General features: G+C 43.6%; 2 protein-coding genes across 2 annotated transcripts in view; both read right to left on the reverse strand.

Moving 5' to 3' along the window:
• Positions 1 to 8,411, reverse strand: part of LOC310997205 (protein NLRC3-like) — a gene marked incomplete at its 5' end in the record, with an annotated part of 32,156 nt that extends 23,745 nt beyond the window's left edge. Inside the window, 2 exons of the mRNA XM_083986882.1 lie at positions 1,101 to 2,669; positions 8,332 to 8,411. Coding sequence (XP_083843008.1) covers positions 1,101 to 2,669; positions 8,332 to 8,411 — 1,649 coding nt within the window. The remainder of the gene's footprint in view (positions 1 to 1,100; positions 2,670 to 8,331) is intronic.
• LOC310996890 (uncharacterized protein) overlaps positions 1 to 16,527 on the reverse strand; it is a 227,766-nt gene extending 211,239 nt beyond the window's left edge. The window contains exons 1-2 of the mRNA XM_083986399.1: positions 16,418 to 16,527; positions 13,055 to 13,200 (exon numbers count right to left, since the gene is read on the reverse strand). Of these exons, the coding sequence (XP_083842525.1) occupies positions 13,055 to 13,179 (125 nt within the window). The 5' untranslated portion in view covers positions 13,180 to 13,200; positions 16,418 to 16,527. The remainder of the gene's footprint in view (positions 1 to 13,054; positions 13,201 to 16,417) is intronic.
• Between the last annotated feature and the right edge of the window lie 3,378 nt (positions 16,528 to 19,905).

Here is a 19,905-nt window from a genome sequence, read left to right on the forward strand (position 1 = left end):
CAATATCAGTGTATTATTGTAGTTTTCTACAGTTTCAGAGTGAAAAAGGGAAACAAAGCAGCAGCAGCAACAGAATGGGAAACCCAGGAGACTGGAGCTCTCAGAGAACTTTGACCAAGGAATCAGACAAGAGATTTACTATTTACACACTGGGACAGTTTACAAAGGGGGGGGGGGGGGGGGGGGGGGGGTACTAGCTACTAACTATGCAGGGGGGGTCATTCCTATGTTCCCACAGCCCTATGTTCCCACATTTCTAACTTTTGTTGTCACTGAAAATTAGGCCCTATGTTCCCACAGCCCTTTGGTCCCACCATTGGTTGGGTTTAGGCAATGAAGAAAAGAGTTGGTTAAGTTTAGTAAAAAGACCCGGTAGAGGCTAGACAGGCCAGATAGATAGAGTCCAGATAGGTAGAGAGAGTCCAGTGGGAACATAGGGCCTAATTTTGAGGAAAACCTTAGAACTGTGGGAACATAGGGCCGTGGGAACATAGGGCTGTGGGAACATAGGGCTGTGGGAACATAGGCACGCTCCCATGCAGGGGGCCCAGACCTTTGCTGAGGGACCTTTTCCTTTTCTGGCAGTTTGTATAGTATAGTTTAAAAACGTAAATGTGTCATCTATAACTTCATGTGTTTTGGAGATCATTTCATCTTCCACTTGATGAACTGTTCACATTAACAGATATTTAAACCAGGGATGCCCAAACTTTTGCATGACACTGTAACTGTTATGGTGATAAAACAGCAACAATCACAACCAGCTGAAGAATCAACATGTTGGAGCAAAGTCAAACTGAGGCCTTATCCACATGAAAACGGAGCTTCACCCAAAAAGATCTTTTTCTTGTTTGTCTGTAAACACGACATAGTTTACAGAAATATCTGTGTACACACGGATCTACTGAAAATGACTAAAAACGCTGTAATACCTCCACCAGGCCCGTGTGGAGCGTATGTGTCGCTGTAACTGCCACACATAAACACTTATAACAGAGAAGAAGAAGGAAAGCTTCTCCGCTCAATCTCCAAACATTATAAGTGGAATAATTAATTATGATTTTAAAATGATTAATCGAACAGGCCTCGTCTGGACTCACTCAGCCTTCCTGCAGTTCCTCACAGCGGGGATCAGTCTCAGTCGTCCCTGATCTGATGTGTTGTACTTCTTCAGGTCCAACTCATCCAGAACCTGCTCTGACATCTGCAGCATGTAGCCCAGAGCTGAACACTGGATCTCAGAGAGTTTCTTCTCTGATCTGTTCCCTGACTTGAGGAACTGTTGGATCTCCTGATGAACTGACTGGTCCTTCATCTCCGTCAGACAGTGGAAGATGTTGATGCTTCTGTCAGGAGAGATTTTATCTTTGTCATCCCTGTAATAACTGTATTGTGTGTCATCACTGCCATCACTCTTCATCTTCTTCAGGTTGTTGATGGTTCTCTGGATGGTTTCTGGACTGTTGTCTGTCTGACCAAGCAGACCTCCTAACAGCCTCTGGTTGGACTCCAGAGAGAGGCCATGAAGGAAGCGAACAAACAGGTCCAGGTGACCGTTTCTACTGCGGAGGGATTTCTGCATGGCTCTCTGCAGGAAGACATCCAGGGTTAAACCATCATGTTGTTTTCCCAGGAAGTTCTCCAGGACCAGTGTGTTGCTGTTGGTGAAACAGTGGAACATGTAGACTGCAGCCAGAAACTCCTGAACACTCAGATGAACAAAGCAGTAGACTGTTTTCTGGAAGATCACACTCTCTCTTTTGAAGATCTCAGTACAGAGTCCTGAGTTCACCAAGGCCTCTGTGACATCCAGACCACACTGCTCCAGGTCTTCTTGGTAGAACATGATGTTTCCTTCCTCCAGCTGTTCAAACGCCAGCCTCCCCAGCTTCAGAAGAACTTCCCTGTCGGCCTCCGTCAGCTCGTGTGGACTCGTCTCATGTCCTTCACCGTACTTGTTCTTCTTCCTCTTTGTCTGGACCAGCAGGAAGTCTGAGAACAGGTCAGTCGTGGTCTTGGGCAGCTCTCCTCTCTGGTCTGTGGTCAACATGTGCTCCAGAACTGTAGCACTGATCCAGCAGAAGACTGGGACTTGACACATGATGTGGAGGCTCCTGGACGTCTTGATGTGTGAGATGATTCTTCTGGACAGATCTTCATCACTGGACCTCCTCCTGAAGTACTCCTCCATCTGGGTGTCAGTGAAGCCTCGGACCTCTGTTACCCTGTCGACACATGTAGGAGGGATCTGATTGGCTGCTGCAGGTCTGGAGGTGATCCAGACCAGAGCAGAGGGAAGCAGATTCCCCTGGATGAGGTTTGTCAGCAGCACGTTGACTGATGACGTCTGTGTGACATCAGACACAACCTCCCTGTTGTTGAAGTCCAGTGACAGTCTGCTTTCATCCAGGCCGTCAAAGATGAAGAGAAGTTTACAGACAGCCAGCTGCTCTGCTGTCACCTTCTGTAATGTTGGATGGAAAACATGGAGCAGCCTGAGAAGACTCAACCGCTGATCTCTGATCAGGTTCAGCTCCCTGAACGAAAGCAGAACCAGCAGACTGACATCTTGGTTCTCCAAGCCCTCGGCCCAGTCCAGAGTGAACTTCTGCACCGAGAAGGTTTTTCCAACGCCAGCGACACCATTGGTCAGAACCACTCTGATGGTTCTATGTCGGACAGGTAAGTATTTAAAGACACTGTTTTTCTGTTGAACAGGTAAGACTTTAGAGATTAAATTTCTCTGTTGGTCAGGTAAGTCTTTAAAGATTTCGTTGCACTTGATTGGAGTGTCATGGAGGGTCTTCTTCTTGGACGTTGTCTCCAGCTGTCTCACCTCATGTTGGGTGTTAACCTCTTCACTCTGTCCCTCTGTGATGTAGAGCTCAGTGTAGATGCTGTTGAGGAGGGTTTCACTTCCTGTTCCACTTACTGTTGCCTCAGTTCCTTCAGTCACTCGTTCACATCTGCTCCTCAGACTGATCTTATATTGATCTAAAACCTCCTGCAGACCACGATCTGCTGAGAGAGAAGAGACAGAGTCAGACTCAAGACATTTCATTACACACTGATGACACCTATCTCTCATTATATCCCTCACTCTGTGTATCAAAGATGTCAGACAAAATAGAAATACTCTTTCTTTGGTGCCCAGGCTCAGAGACAGAAAATTGCAGCACATCTCAATTCTCTGTCTCTTGACAGCAAAATTGAAGCAGGGAATCTGGGTTATCAACAGCAAAATTTGTGGTTACAAGATCAGCATTCTACCATCTCGCATGTGTGTGGCAAGGTGAAGAGGGCCCGGGCGGGGATTGAAGCCACACCTCCCAGGTAAGAGTCATGCGCGCTTGCCAGTCACCCAAAGGGACATCCCCTTGGCCAAGTAGCCAGGGCACATGATCAATTGGAGGCATATTGACAGGACCTGTCACATCTGCACATGTGCGAGTTTAAGTGTGTGTGTGGTGAAGATGGCTCAATACATGCGATTGTTTACTTGCACTTTTATTAGGGCTCGAGCGACGACAAGCGTCCTATTGTAATTGCTCTGTTTATTCTTCTCCTTCATTATTATACTCTCCCTAAAATCGCATTTTTGGAGGCTTTCTCATGCCCCAAAACGCGTCAAATTTGGCATGCACATCAGGCCTCGCGAAAAATGTAATATTTTAAAGTCGTTGGGAATGGGCGTGGCCAAATGGCTAAATGGCGCCCCCTAGAATATTTAAAAACATCAGCCCCGCCTTTGTGTTTCACCTAGACGCATGCAATTTGATGGGCTTATAGAACATGCCAACACACAAAAAATCCTCTTAACGACTTGCCTCCGGAGACCGTGTAGGCTGGGTCCTCCGAAGGCTGCAGCCGCTGAATTGAGACACAGCTATGGTGAAATCACAACAGGAAGTCGGCCATTTTGATTTGAACTTTTGACCTTTTTGAACGAACTCCTCCTACAAGTTTTGCCTGATTGACTTCAAATTCGCTACAGACCATCTAGATGCAACTCTGAAAAGTTATTAAAAGAATGTCTGTAGGTCAAAGGGCGTGGCTTCTAGGGCCTTACGAATTTTGGCGACTTTTTGTTTGCCCACATACTTTATCCGATCAACTTCAAACTTGCTGGACATGATGATGGCTCCGCCCTGAACGTCGTAATATATTATTATTATTTATTTATTATTTTCCTATAGTGCCCGCCGGTGGTGACAGGAAGTGGCCACGTTTTCCTTTAACGTGTACTGATGGCACATAGTTGACCCCATCAACTTCATTCCACTTGAACGCATGAACGCTGTGAAGCTACGAGTAATGGCGTCCGTGTGGCGACTATCGTCCCTCGCCATTAAATTATGTTTGCCCTTTTGATGGCTATAATAAACTCGTATCATCATGAAAATTGATACACAGGTCCAGGGTGGAGACCTCTTACATCTGATATGGGCGACGCCCATGGGCGGGGCCAAATGCCTCTATAGCGCCCCCTTGAAATAAAAAAAAAAACCCTCACCATAGGTTTTTTTTTTTGGAGTTGGAACATGAAAATTGGTACACATGTGTAGTCTCTTGCCCCATTGGTCTACTCAAACAGGAAGTCAGCCATTTTGATTTTAACTCATCATTTCCACTCGTTGCATTTTAACAAACTTGTCCTAGGGATTTTGTCCAATTGACTTCAAATTGGTTACACATCATTGAGAGACTATGCTGATTAAAAGTTATTAAAAGCTTTTCCCTACGTCAAGGGGCGTGGCCGCTATGACGCCGCCATGTTTGATCCATCACCATGCATATTCAAGCGGCTCTCTCTCCTACATACTTCATCCAAACTGCTTCAACATTTCTGTACATGACCAGAGCCCCGCCCTCAACATCTCCATATGCTCGTAGGCAATCTCACTCATGTCGCCCCCTTGTGGAGACAGGAAATGCCATATTGTACATCAACATTGACCGATTTGCTCCCAACTTCACATGTGTGATGTGGGTCGCCCCCTGAACGCACCGGCCCATGTTTTGTTACGCTCCTACTGCCCCCTGGTGGATGAACCATCAACTCATCATAACTCCTTCATGCTTAGTCTGATTTGCTCTAAGGTCCGCCCCTGAGCTCATCTGCCCACATCTGGTTACTGCCCCCCTGGTGGATGAATGAAACATTGCGTTTTTTCGCTCCTGCCAGGTTTTTTCTCGCTTCTCGCCACAGCCCCGGGATGCCTCAGGTTCGATGGCATGGGGTCGCAAGGGCCCGATCATCGCCGCTTGCGGCTTTAATTTTTCCATTGTATACTTTTGTATGCCTGTTGTGAAGCACAGTCTGCCTTGTACATGAAATGCGCTTTATAAATAAAGTTTGAACTGAATTGAATTGAATTGAAGACAGAGAGTCTGCCAATCTGATCTGATTATTTTCATCAGCTAAATTGCAACAAAGAGAAAGATTGAATGTGGTGCTGTTGATCATCATCAGTGCTCTGTGATGGAACAATAGGTGTGTTTCCATTGCAGGAACTTCGGGGTAATTTTACGGGGCCAGCCTCGTTGGTGCGTGTCTCCACTGCAGGAACCTCCCCCACAGGGCCATTTACAGGAACTTTTACAGGGGCCAACGGAGTACCTACTCCAGGGTAGGTACTCCGTTCAGCCCTGAAAAGCTCCTGGGTGGGGCTCGAGGTTAGGAATTTTTTGAAAAACACGAAGCAGCATCAAGAGGTAAACTTTTCACGTGAGTAACAGACAGACAATGGTCGCTACATCCCATCATTTTGCGGTTAAAATGTAAGCAAATAACGCAAGCCTTAACAAAACACACTGGGCAGAAAAACAGCCCATGACATTTTAAACATCTGCTTAAAGATGAAAAATAACAACTTTGTCAAAAGCAGAGATGTTTTTTGTTAACAAAAACTCTTAACTCTTTATCTTTTTTCTTCACTAAGCCAAATAGCTGCAACCATTTAATGTGATGACTGGGCCTGCTTGTTGGAACAGAGCAGCTGCATTCTTGGCTTTATGTGAGACACGGCCACGCGAAGATCACTCTCAACTCTGAGTCGTGACCTGTATTTGTTTTTCATATGTGTCAGCGCAGAAAATGTCTTTTCGCACAGATACGTGGATGCAAATGGGAACAGTACATCGGTTGCAGCTTTTGACAATGCTGCGTACTCTGTTGCTACTGACAACCAGAACTCTTCCAGTGCGCATGCCGAGAAAGCAGTCTGTAATGTGCGGTCAGAGGAGAGATCTAGCAGGGCGTCCTGCAGCTCTGATGGCAGGTGATGCGCGGTGGTCAGAGGTGGGTAGAGTAGCCAAAAATTGTACTCAAGTAAGAGTATAGTTACTTTAGAATAATGTTACTCAAGTAAAAGTAAAAAGTAGCCATTCAAACATTTACTTGAGTAAGAGTAGAAAGTACTTGGTGAAAAAGCTACTCAAGTACTGAGTAACTGCTGAGTAACCTCTGATTTGTTCGTTTAATGATCAGCGCGTGAATGTAGGCCTAATCTGATACACAAAGATATAATAGCAATGAAAAAATCCAGCTATTGCCAAAGAACAACATTTAACAACTAAGACAATAGGCTGAATGACATTTTTTTTTTACAAAGTAACATAAATGAAGACAAATTCAGCCACAATAATTTACATAGGCCTATCTATGAAAGGTCTATGAACTAGCTCTTTGTGTGTGTGGGTGTGTGTGTCTGTGACGACCTCATCCAAGAGGCTTCTTCAGTTCTGAGATTAATGCCAGAAACACCAGGTATTTAAACCCAGAGTGTGATCCTATGATAGGTTTCTAGCGGTTTCTAGTGAAACCAAAGTCACATGACCACACCCCCGAAACTGGAGGGGTGGTCATGTGACTAGGAGTCACATGTCTCCAGGTGTGTATGGGGTTTAAACTTCCTGGGGAGGAAGAAGAATAAGATGACCTGGATGACTGAGAACCTTCACCAAAGACGGTTTATATTGAATATCTTTGCCTTCACGGACATTATCCACGACATACCAGGGCTGACGTCATCCTAATCATTTACTAGCCGCAGTTTCTCAAATTTGAGGCGGAGTGGCCGTCCTGTTTACCGCGGAGATTTTGTGTGCAGTCATGTGACTGCCTGGCTCTGTCTGATTGGTTAAACGAAGGCAAACGTTGTGAGTGGCTACATATGATTGGTGAAACGCAGTCATGTGACAGAGGCTCGGACGTATCTCCATTAAAACATAAACAAATAATTTGCACATTAGATCGATAAGAAAAAGTAGCGAGTAGCGACTGGAATGAAGCTCAATGTAACGGAGTAAAAGTACCGCTTCTTCTGAAGAAATATACTCAAGTAAAAGTAAAGAGTATGCTGCATTGAAACTACTCTTAGAAGTACAATTTATCCAAAAAGTTACTCAAGTAAATGTAACGGAGTAAATGTAGCGCGTTACTACCCACCTCTGGCGGTGGTGGAGGTGGTGAAAGGCTGGCGTATCCAGTCGTACTTTTCCGGCGTGTCATCATTTGGGAAGTACTTATTGAAACTTTCAAGCAAGCTCCTGAGGTGAGAGGTAATAATTCCTTTCATAGTTTGAATGGTTATGTCGTAACTCTCCATAAAGTCATCAAGCTCAGGGAACATTTCAACACTTCCCCCTTCCACTCGCACAGCCCACCGCTCCAGCTTTCGCTTAAATGCCGTTACCTTATCAGAGAGAATAAGGACATTTGTGTTTGGGCCTTGTAGGGACAAGTTTAAGCTGTTTAGTTTGTCAAAAATGCTGGCTAAATATGCGAGGCTCGCGACCCACTTTGGGTCAGTCAGATAGTCAGCAAGGGGAGAACTACAGTCTGATAAAAATATGCGGACCTCCTCACGCAGTTCAAAGAGCCTCGTTAAAACTTTGCCATGAGAAAGCCACCTGACCTCTGTGTGAAAGAGAAGTGCTTCGTGGTCTGATCCCATTTCATGACAGAGTGTGGCAAAGAGTCTGCTTTGCAGTGGCCGTGATTTAATGAAATTAACGATCTTGACTGATGTTTGGAGAACATCACGAAACTCTGGCTCGAGACACCTGCCAGCAAGTGCTTCCCTGTGGATCATACAGTGCAGAAATTTCACATGGGGGGCTACCTCCAACACGCAGGCCCGCAAACCTTTTCTTGCCCCCTGCATAGCACCAGCTCCATCTGTGCACACAGATACACAGCTCTCCCATCTCAGCCCCTCTTTTTGTATGTTACTGTTGAGCTTGTTGAAAATGTCCCGTCCAGTGCATGTTCCCTCCATTGATGAGCAAAACAACATATCCTCGTGCATTTTCCCTTCGTAGCTGTACCTCACAAAGGCCAGCAGCTGCACATCTCCTGACACATCTGTGCACTCATCAAGTTGCAGGGAAAATCTTCCACTCTTCATCACTCTGTCAATGAGTTGATTTTTAATGTCATCTGCTATGTCCTGAATGCGGCGCCCCACGGTGTCATTTGACAGGGGAATGGTTAAAAGACTGTTAGATATATTTTTCCCCGTGCATTGCTTTTGTCATTGCTACAGCTGCGGGACGGATGAGACTCTCCGCAATCATGTGAGCCTTTTTCAATTGAGCCACCAGATATGCCACCTCATATGAAGCTGCCAGGGCCCTAGAAGGGACAGTAGTATATTCACTGACCACTGTTTTTTGCATTCTTAGTTCTTGCTCCCTGCGCTGAAAGAAATCAATTGGCTTATCAATTAAGCTGCTGTGTTTTGTCTCTAAATGTCTTTTAAGTTTTACTGGCTTCAAGCTCTCGTGTGCCAGCACCTCAGAGCAAATGACACATTGTGGGTAGTCAATGCTGTTTTTTGTTGTGAAGGAGAAGCCATATTTCAAGAAGTCGGGCTGCTATTTGCGGAGCCTCGAACCTTTATCAGCCGCCGGTGTCGGCCCGGCCAGTGCCCTACTTTTCTCAGGTGGTAGTTCTGGTGGCTGATCTTGGGACCCCTGTTGCTGCTGCTGCTGCTGACTGTCTGGAACACTTTTTCTTTTAAGCCATCGCTCCATTTTTCCAGCTAGCACACTTGCTGCAGCTGTGGCTAAAACAACAACGCGCCTGTTTTTTTCTCTCTTTTTCTGTTTTTTTTCCCCACGGTGCTTCACTGACCAGATATCTCACGCGCACAGATCAGGATCATAGCCTACACCGCGGTGATACAATTAATTTTGGACAAACAACGCAGCAGAAAACAACTCTTTGTTTGAAATTATGTAATTTAATATTAATATAACGACCCTTACTTTTATAATGTTTAAGTAGCCTAATGTTTAAGTTTAAGTTCTGCGATTTCAGACTGTCTGTGAACGCCCCCCACCTCCTCCCTGCAGCTGTCCGTGGTGCTGATAGGTAACGTTGTTTACACTCTGTGTTGTGGCTTGTCTGTGAACAGGGGTGGATTGGCCATAGGGAGTACCGGGAGTTTTCCCGGTGGGCCGGTCACTAATGGGCCGATAGGCGGCCGTTTTTTATTTATTTATTTAACTTTTTTTTCGCCATGCCTCTCCTTGCCTATTGGGGAGAGAGACATGCATCGGCTTGGCCCACAGTGCTCAGCTGCAGACACAGCAGAGAGGTGACGATTGGCCCAGTGGCTTGTCTACCTGGCCCAATGGCCCTATGAGAGGCTACAGAGGCCCAGGAGTCCCACCCACGCATGTTCTAGACCCCCCCTCGTCCAATCACGGAGTCATGATGAGAGAGAGAGCGAGAGAGAGAAAACAACAACACACTAGCGCACGAAAACGGAAAAGAAAAGTAAACAAACGCAAAGGCGGCGCGGGAAAATGGAGGAAAGTAACAGCAGCACAGACTGCTAAAAGTACAACAATTACGCAGATCAGGGGCCGCCTGGCCTGGCCGGGGCTAGAAGCACCGATGCTGCAGCTTCAGCAGCAGGTCCTTCACGTGAGTCTGACAGAGAGTGAAGCTCCCGTTACCAGTGCCCTTATGGTGCAGGAGGAGGCTGAACAAATAAGTGTTGAGGAAGACTCTCCACCATGTGAAGGAGGTAGTGATCCCGTGTTAAGCAGGTATGTGCTTTCCAGAATGGTGTGGATAAACATTCATTAAAATACTGTAAATGGTCCAGAACGGTTGCTATGAACTTTACTTGACATAATAAATAACTATGATGGTGTGGTGTGTTACAGCTAAATCTAGTTATCTAAAGTTGGAAAACAATAAATTCATATACTATCCTGATTAATTGATTAGTTGCTTTTATTAAAGTGCTAACATGCACCTTTCTTTGTGCCCTCACTCAAATTTGGTCATGAAGGACATTGAGCTAACAACTTAACAAATGCTTTCCATATTTTTTTCAGTCAGTGTTTATGGTTTATTGTCCTTTCAACAGTTTAACATTATACAGTTAAAATTAATAAAACACTGATTATTCTGTTACAGTAAAACATCATTCTGCATACAGTATTTCTTGTCATGCTTCATTGTCTATACATTATGTTGAGCTGTACTGTCTTTCTAAGATAAAATTAGTGTTTGTCCATTTTTCAGATCATTGTACTATTGTTTTCCATACTTTAGCCGACTAGCCAAAGTTCTGATTGCATGCAGACTGATTATGTGCATGTAATGTTGTCCAAACTTAACCTATTCCACACTATTCCTCTACTTTGTTGTATATTGTATATCGTTTAGTAGTGGTGTTATTAAGAGCTTGTGTGTTTGTATGTACATCAACGGTGCTAGTTGGCAAAATATCCGCGCGCAGATAGTGGGCCGGTCTGGACCAAAAAGTCCAGGGCCAAATTTTTGTCCCAGTCCACCCCTGTCTGTGAAACGTGCACTGCTCAGGGACTGGGCAGATCTGTCCCACTTGCTTTCTCCCCGACTCCGTTGTAGGAGATCTTCACAGAGTAAAAGAAATAGCCTACACTTTTTTTTCTCTCCCCCGCTCCGAGGCTGCTGCAGCCGCCGGCTTGAGGCTGCTGCAGCTGCCGACCCTGCTGACAGCAGACCGGGGAGAAAAAAAAAAAAATCTTTCTGATAATGTGTGAATGAGAAGGGCAGACATGAGACTAGTGGACAGGTTCGTTGTTGTTGTTTTGGTGTAGTTTGAGTAATAAAATCCGTGTTTGAGACCAACCGCTCGTCGTCCTTCTAACGTCCGGTCAGAGCTACATTAATTTTGCGCATTTATATTTTTCCAAAATGATTTGGCAACCCCCAGAAATCATCTCGCGACCCCAATTGGGGTCGGGACCTCAAGGTTGAGAACCACTGGCCTAGCAGACACCGCTGTAAACAACAAGAAAACAGCAGGAAGATGTACACAAATGGACCGACGGTGAGGTGCAGACATTGATGCAGTCTACAGCACCGAGGAGATTCAGAGGGGGTTTGAGTCATCGCGGCGAAATGAAAATATCAGCGCACCTCGACACACTGGGGATCCATCACGCTGCGAAACAATGCCGTGAAAAAAAAAAGAAACGCGGCTACCGCCTTCTTCGTTGTTGTTATGATTTTTGTGCATGTGCTTGTGACGTCACGGTCGAAACTGTCGCACAACGATTAAGCGGCGATCAAAACTCATGACGTCGCCCAGGGGTCCGACTCTGCAGTGGAAACACGGCCACTGAGAGGGCCGAGTGAGAGGATGGTTCCTGTAGAAGTTCCTACCCCCTCCCTTTACCAGGAACTCCTGCAGTGGAAACGCGGCTAATGACTCTCTGACATCAGATCCTGGTTTTAGAAATGACCACATCAGCAGACAGATGTTCAGTCTCCCTTTGTCCACAGCTGCTCTGATTGGCTGTCTGCAGCTCACCTCTGGTTCTGGGTCTTTGTCCACACTGGGGACAGGAGGGGGGTCCTGAAGAACCAGACTGGTCCCAGTATGAGGCGAAGCACCGTCTGCAGAACCAGTGTCCACAGCTGGTGGAGACTGGATCCTTCAGGACGTCCCGACAGAGACCACAGCAGGACAGCTGCTGGTCCACAGAGACACCACTCCTCTTCCTCCTGTCAAGACATTTCTGTGTCACTAACATGTCACAGTCACAGCTCCACATCTGTGCTCTGATTGGTTAACCACCTTAAAGGGGGGTCAGTAAGCAGAGGGAAAACAAGAAAAGAGCGGAGAGAGGGCTGTACTATGTGTGCTTGCTCTGTCCTCGTAGTGGAATTATTTTTTGTATTGTCCCTAATAAGAAACAATAAAAGTCTAAAGTCTAAAGATAACAGATTCATATGATACTGATAAAGAAGGAACTCTGGGTCACGTATGCATTGATCTTGTCAGTCATATTGCTCCACACCGCCTCTGTTACCCTTTTCTTATCGTAAGTTCCTTATATACATCATAAATCTCCATAAGGAGTGCTTCCTGGTTTCTCAATTTCAATATACTCCGTTTCCTTCACATGAATCTAATGACTGAATCATCTTCAGCTCAGAAACTGTCTCTTACTGTGACTCTGAGGGTCCAGGTTCATGTCCGAGGTCTGGAGGATGTTCTCTAGACCAGTGACTCTTCACAGACAAACAGATGGATCCTGGAGACTCAGCTCTGTGATCCTCTCTGCAAAAACAACAAACTTTTTTTTTCAAATCAAAAACAAAATTGAGTAATGGACATGATTCATTTTGTGGATGTTAATTGAATCCGTAAGTCATCACTGTTTCTAAATACTATCCCCTGAATTACATTGTTGTTGTTGTTGTTGTTGTTGTTGTTGTTGCAGTAAACATTATCGTGCTTGTTGACTTCATTTGTGATTAGCAACTAAAACATTATAGCCTGTTTGTTGCAGTGTAAATAGCACTTGACTCAAACATGGTCTAATATATTTACATTTTCAATAATAACTATAGTATGTCATCATTTCAATATTTGTATGTTCTACCATGTAAAAATAAGCTCATTGGCTCCTACTGAAGACGTGAATCTGTGAAAACTGTTATTTCCTGTTCTAGTCATGTTGACTGCAGAAGCTCAACACACTGAACTCTGACCCAGAGACAGTTGGGACGTTCACAGGTGTGTAGCAGCTCTCTTACTGTGACTCTGAGGGTCCAGGTTCATGACCAAGGTCTGGAGGATATTCTTTAGACCAGTGACTCTTCACAGACGGACACATGGATCCTGGAGACGCTGCTCCATCTTCCTCCACATTAACACTCATATTCAGGACTTCTGAGTCTGACTGTGAGAAAACACACACGCACACATCTATTAAAACAAGTCAAGTTGACACATCCCTCCCACACCCCCTCAGAGAAAAATAGGGGTACAGAAGGGGGACATTTCTGTACTTAAAGGTACAGTTCTGTCCTACTGTAGCCTATAGGGCCAATTATTGTACTCTAGAGCAGCCTTTCTCAAAGTGGGTGCCGCGGCACACTGGGGTGCCGTCTGACTGCGTCAAGGGTGCCGTGAAAAAAATACCTCTTCTGACATTTCATAGAATACATTCTCTTTATGTATGCAAAGGGGCCGTGTCCACCGTCTACTTTCCATTCAGATCCTATGGAGCTCGGAAAAAAGCTGTCAGAGTTTCATTTTTTTGTTGCGGCGCTCAGAGAGCTCAGAGTTGAAATATATATATATATATATATATATATATATATATATATATATATATATATATATATATATATATATATATATACCAGCTGCGGAATGGCTATCAGGCCGACCAGGAGATCTCCCGGTCGGCCGCCCAGCCAATATGCTCCAGCGAACCAGCGAGCAGGTTGCCCTGCGCGGTTATGCGGCCTTTATGACCAGTCTCAGTAAGTCAAGGCTAATGTAAGTCAATCATGTTCTCATGATAATCTTCAAGGTTTCCTTGAATTAATTGATGTTAACAGTCCAACCATTATTTATACCACTTATTGTCTTTTTACATCTCACTCATGGTTGCGATAGTGACGCAGACTCTCATCAATCCAGACTACTAAATGATTTTTGTTTAGCCTCCTATCTTTATCTAATTCTTTTTGTTCAGATATAACTGAATTTTCATGACCAAACATATAAAATAACCAGCAATGTTTGTTCGTTCTTAAATTGTAGAATGGCGCAAAGCCTCATGGGAAATGGGAAACGCGCTAGAGAAAAGTCACTGAGAAAGTTATCATTAAACTAGCGGCTACGGCTAAAAATAGAAGGACTCACGGAAGCTAAACAGCAAAGCTTATCAGTCCTGCCCGTGTGTCACGTTATTTATAAGTTATATTAATTTAACAAGACAACACAGTCCGTTCTAAGTGGGCCGGTACGTCGGTACCTGGTCGGTACGCGGTACCGTTACTTCTGGATTTTAACCACTTGAGAGTCGGAACCTATGGGCACCGAAGCATGTTGGTGAGTAGGACAGCGCGCTGTCAGTAAAATCCATTCACAGAGCAGAGTAGGGAGGGGGAAATATACCTGACTGGATGTAATGTTATGGTCAGCAGCGTTAATGCTTGAGTGGCACTAATTGCAGCTCTTTCACCCCATTCAGCATTTCTGTAGCCTACTTTTAATACAAATCCATGATCTAACTGGTGCCCACTTCTGAAGGAAATAGCAAAATATAGCTACCCATATTTCTTATTTTTCTTATTCTAACCCTGCCCCACTCCACCCCTGATATATACAGTATATCAAGCGGCGCTGGCGGCTCGTTCAGAGAGAGAGAGAGAGAGAGAGAGAGAGAGCGCTCCGTGGACACGGCCGTTGGTCACGGGCACTCAGAGCAGTAGGGTCCGTGTCCACCGGACGCTATGAAAAAAATGCGTCGTACCAGGCTCACGTCTCACATTGATGGTGAGTCACAGCCTCCTCTCTCCTCTTCCACCGGTGGAAATTCTCTGATTGTTCAGAACGGAGCGGACTCAGCGGAGACCGCCGGTGGATATTCATGTGAACGTGCCTGCGCGCTGCGTGCATGTAGACCTTTCTCTCTTCCTCTCACATTGCGGATTATTGTGTGCATGTGTGTGTGTGCATATGTAGGCTACAGAGGCACCTATGCATAAATACTGTAATACTGTCCCGTCTAAATAAACAGGACATTTACATTTAGGCTATGCAGTGTCATTTTGAATTATATTTTACACAGGGGTGCCGTGAGATTTTTTGCACTTTTGAAAGGTGCCCTGACTGAAAAAAGTTTGAGAAACGCTGCTCTAGAGTACCTATGTGTACCTTTTGGGGGTAGAAAAGGCACATAAATGTTCCAGAATGGCAAATGGTACATATATGTACTCCTAAGGTACACATATGTACCCCCTAAAGGTACATTATCAGAGACAGTGTGTTAGAAAAAATGAGTAGCCTAAGTAGTAGTAGTTTTTATTAGACGCGGTGTCTTGCACCATAGCTGCCCAGCCCTCATGGGCTTACAAGACACATCAAACTCAAACCAAACACCGGCTCACACAGGAGGATAAGGAATACATGCTCACACATCTACATATTTTTATACAGTACATATCCACACATGCGCACACATACACACATGCATCTACACATTTTTATACAGTACATATCCACACATGCGCACTAACACACACACACACACACACACACACACACACACACACACACACACACACACACACACACACACACACACACACACACACACACACACACACACACACACACACACGCATGCTTACAGCCCAAAAAAGCCTTTGCCTGTAGTCGTGATACAATGAACAATAAAATATGAAATGAAATTCACTTTCAATCACATCAAGATCACACAGACAGCACCCAAAAAACAATGTATAGCTCTGTTCTGTACTGCTTCACATTTAGTATGTTTACCATAGCCCAAAACCCCTGCTCCATAGTCCAAAATAAGTAAATAAGTCTGGTAACCTATGAGGCGACTATTAATACGATTTAACATAGGGATAATAATGAAACATTCAACTAGTAATTATTTTTTAAATATATGTAACGGAGGTCTGCAGGTGTGCCACAGTCACGAGGTACCCAGTAAGGAGAAGTGACAGGTTGTGGTGGTAGAGGTACTGGAAGTAAACTCACTCACCCATAAAAGACGTGCTAACCAATTTGTCAAGCGGTTGTCCATGTCTTGGCGGAAAAAAAGTACAATAAACTTCACTTGGCCACTTTTCATGTGTATTACTGAATCTCACTTCCTGTTTTTTCCTCCTTTTCTCTCAGTGTCTCTGCGTCGACTCTTCTTTTAACTCTGTTGATTAGTGGTGCACTGTCCCTATGAAATAAACTAATAAATGAAATGAAATGACTAAAGCTCACTGTGACTATTATTCCCTCCACAGTCCACAGGGACAAACTGACTCACACACTCTCACACTTCAACAATGTGACTATTACTGTAAGAAACAATAATAGTAATAATAATAATAATAATAATAATAATAAGTTGTTTTAACACTCACCTGCCTCCAGCTTCAGTTTCCCTCTTTCTGCTCCGACTGCTTTAAAATGGCGCCTGGACTCTCTGAATACCTGCAGAGACGTCCAGTATTGTATCTGGACTTTGACACCTGTGCTGCTCCAATAGCGGTTTGACTCGCCCTCCGCTCTTGGTAGGTAGCTACTTAATAAGTTACAGCGAAGGGAAAGTGGGGGGAGGGGGGGGGGTGCCTTATTAAGTTACACATTAACTTAATACATTATAAGTTAGGCTATTAAATTTTTTTGTGTGACTATATGATAAGTTAGGCTATTACTGGCCCCTTTCGTTCATTTTCTCAGTACAAAAAAACAGAAATCCTGTGCATTTTACACGTAGCACTTGTACAGTACAAAAACAAACTGAAATCTTGTGCATTTAGCACTTGTATACAGTAAGCCTATGTAAAAATAAAGTACAAAAATGTAGAAATGAGAAGTGCATTATTCAGCCACAGCATCATTTCTCCGTACTGCATCAGGCCACAGGACTTCATTTGTGTTCCCTCACATCATCAGCCACAAGTGTGATCCATTGTGAGTTGTTGTGTTCAACCGGTGAAACTTGTGCTTTAGTTGTGTTTGACTTTTGCCACCTGTGCTCAGCATTATGCAACACAGGTGCATCACAATGAAAATGTGTTGGTGAGTTGAGTCTAAACAGGTGAAAAGTGACTGGTTCAATCAGTGGATTCAGACAATAGGGTTTAGTGTTTTAGCAACTGAGAGAAACTGTAACATAACATACATGTGGTAGTGATAATGTGGAGACGAGGAGAGGACGGATTCTCAGGCTCCATCACTCAGACTGGAAGGAGCAAAAGGAAAACCCCGGCACATTAAACGATTCCTGCTCCTGATGCACCAAAACAATTTCTCGCCTGAGTGGTTGGAGTCGCTTGTTCTGCAATCTGATTAGAGCCACTGTTGGTCTCTCTCTGTCTTTCTCTTTATACCATCCTCTCTCTCTCTCTCTCTTTCTCGGCCTAATAACAGTCGTCTGTAACGATAATTGTAAGATTGATCTGGACATGCATGACATTAACAGCGTCCATTTGTGAGATTAGTGTTTGTTCTATGAATCGGCTCCTAAAGACGCAGAGAGAGAGAGAGAGAGAGAGAGAAGAAACAGTTTCCAAAACTGTGGAATACTGTAATAATTAAAGTGTGTGTGTGAATTTATAGATCTGACGTTCTTGTATGAGGACGTTACGGCCTGATGGCTGATCAGAGGCTTCAGCTTCAATAGATGTGATCACAATCTGGAGTTATTGTTTGAAGCGGTGGTGGCGATAAAACGATGTGAATGAATCAGAGCGCTGGCTTTAATAAGAGTCTGACAGGACAATTGAGGAAACGACAAAGAGCTAAATTAGAGATGTGGAGGGAAACCCTATAATTAGACTGTAATTGCTTCATTTAGGATAAAGATAACACATCTACACCACTTCTTGTTTTTTTTTAGTTTCCTGAGAAGCTGCTTCACACTTTTCTCTTCATCAGTGAAGAGTTTAGGAGCTCAGTGAAGTTTCCTCCTGGTCTCATCTCAGGGATTCACCTGACGTCCTGATATTAAACATTCATGGTCCATCATGTATCATGGTGGAGTCGTTTCCATCTGTTCCTTCTGTTTCCTTTCTGAGCTGCTGCAGGAAGTTTTTGTCTTTGCAGCTAAATCCATGATGCCAATAGATGGTCATTGAGTAGATATGAAGCTCCTCCAGATAAAACAGCTCAACTAGAATAGAATAGGTACTTCATTGTCATTCAAATACACAGTGTGCATAGAACGAAATTTCGTTTCTCAACTCAAGTGTCATTAACCCATAAATGATTGATTTCTTTACTGGTGGGCCACCGTGAGTTGTGAGGAGTTTTACACTTTTACCAGCGTTACAATGATGTCATTAAAAGACCAGTCAAACTAAAACAGCGGAAAACGGCGAGGAAACACTGATGAAACATGACGTATCTGTTCATCATCCAGCTGTTTTTATACAAATTAATGGAAATAACTATAACCTTTTTGCAAAATAATTACAGTCAATTGAAGTGACTGATTTTAAGCCAAAACTGAGCTAAAAGAACATTACATTTTTAGTCAATGTATAACTTCAAATTAGGGCCAATGGCGTGGATTTGTGGAAATATTGTTGAGAAATTTCTGGAAAAAAGAAAAAAAAAGGATTCTAGAAAAAAGTGGTAATATTTCTCAAAAAAAAGTTAAAAGTAAAATATAGAAAAAGTGGTTACATTTCTATAAAAAAAAGTAAAATATTTTCTAGAAAAAGTGGTAAAGCAGTACTAAAGAACTTTCAGTTTTGGTTGAGTTTGGCGGCGCCAGTGGCCCAAAGTGGTAGTGTTTTGCCTGAAGGAAGACTCTATTTCCCATGAGCATTAGCGCGTAGCGCCGTAAACATCCTGATCTCCTGGTGCATGGAAATTAACAGAAGACGTCCAAACTAAGTTTCTGTTTCCAGCGGATCATTTCTCAGTAAACACACATACACAATCCGACGGAAAGGTGCCGTATTGCTGCTCCCTCCTCGTCATGACTCGCTAAAGTGAAAGTGAAAGTAAAGTGAGAGCAGGGTTCCTACCATGCTCCTCAAAGCTGCTTAGTGCCAGTGAAGGCGATACAGACCATAATGATACAGACCCCCTCAGGCCATGACAGAGGTGTCATTCAACCTGTTGTAAGTTGATGTACCATCACAAAAGTTATGAAAATATTATATGAAGGTTGAAAAGTTCCTTAGTGTTGGTTTAAAGAAAAATCTAGAAATAGTGGCATTCCTAAAATAAAATAAAAAAGGAAAAAAAACTAATGGAATAAAAAAAGTGGTGAAATTTCAGGAATACGTTGGGGACCCCCTTGAACCCTCTGAAGGACCCCTGGGGGTCCCCCGACCTCACTTTGAGAACCATTGAAACCAGTGACTAGTAACTAGTTCCAGGGAGAATGGAGCGTCTCAGAGATCAGAGCCTCCGACCCGCTGTCCCAGCTCTCGTCTCCATGGCAACACCGCCACACAAATATTTGTTCTGAGACTGAAGAACATTACTTTTTTAGTCAATGTATAATGTTTAGTCTTTATGCGTTGACAACATAGTCTTTGTGACATTCATGCCAATAAAGTGAATTTAAATTGAATTGAATTGAATTGTATATGTTCAAATTAGGGCCAATGGTGTGAATTTGTGGAAATATTGTTGAGAAAATTCTGGAAAAAAGTCTTTTTTTAGATAAAAGTGATAAAAAATTCAAAAAAAAAAAAGTAAAAAAAAAAAACAAATTCTAGAAAAAAGTGGCAAATTTTTCAAACAAGTTTTTAAAAAATTCTAGAAGAAACTGGTAAAGTCTCTCAAAAAAGAGTTTAAAGAAAAATCTAGAAAAAGTGGTTACATTTCTGTCTATAAAGAAAATTAAAATATTTTCTGGTAAAATTGGATTGATTTCTCACCG

This window comes from Trachurus trachurus (genome assembly GCF_905171665.1).
Source record: "Trachurus trachurus genome assembly, chromosome: 14".
Lineage (NCBI taxonomy): Eukaryota > Metazoa > Chordata > Actinopteri > Carangiformes > Carangidae > Trachurus > Trachurus trachurus.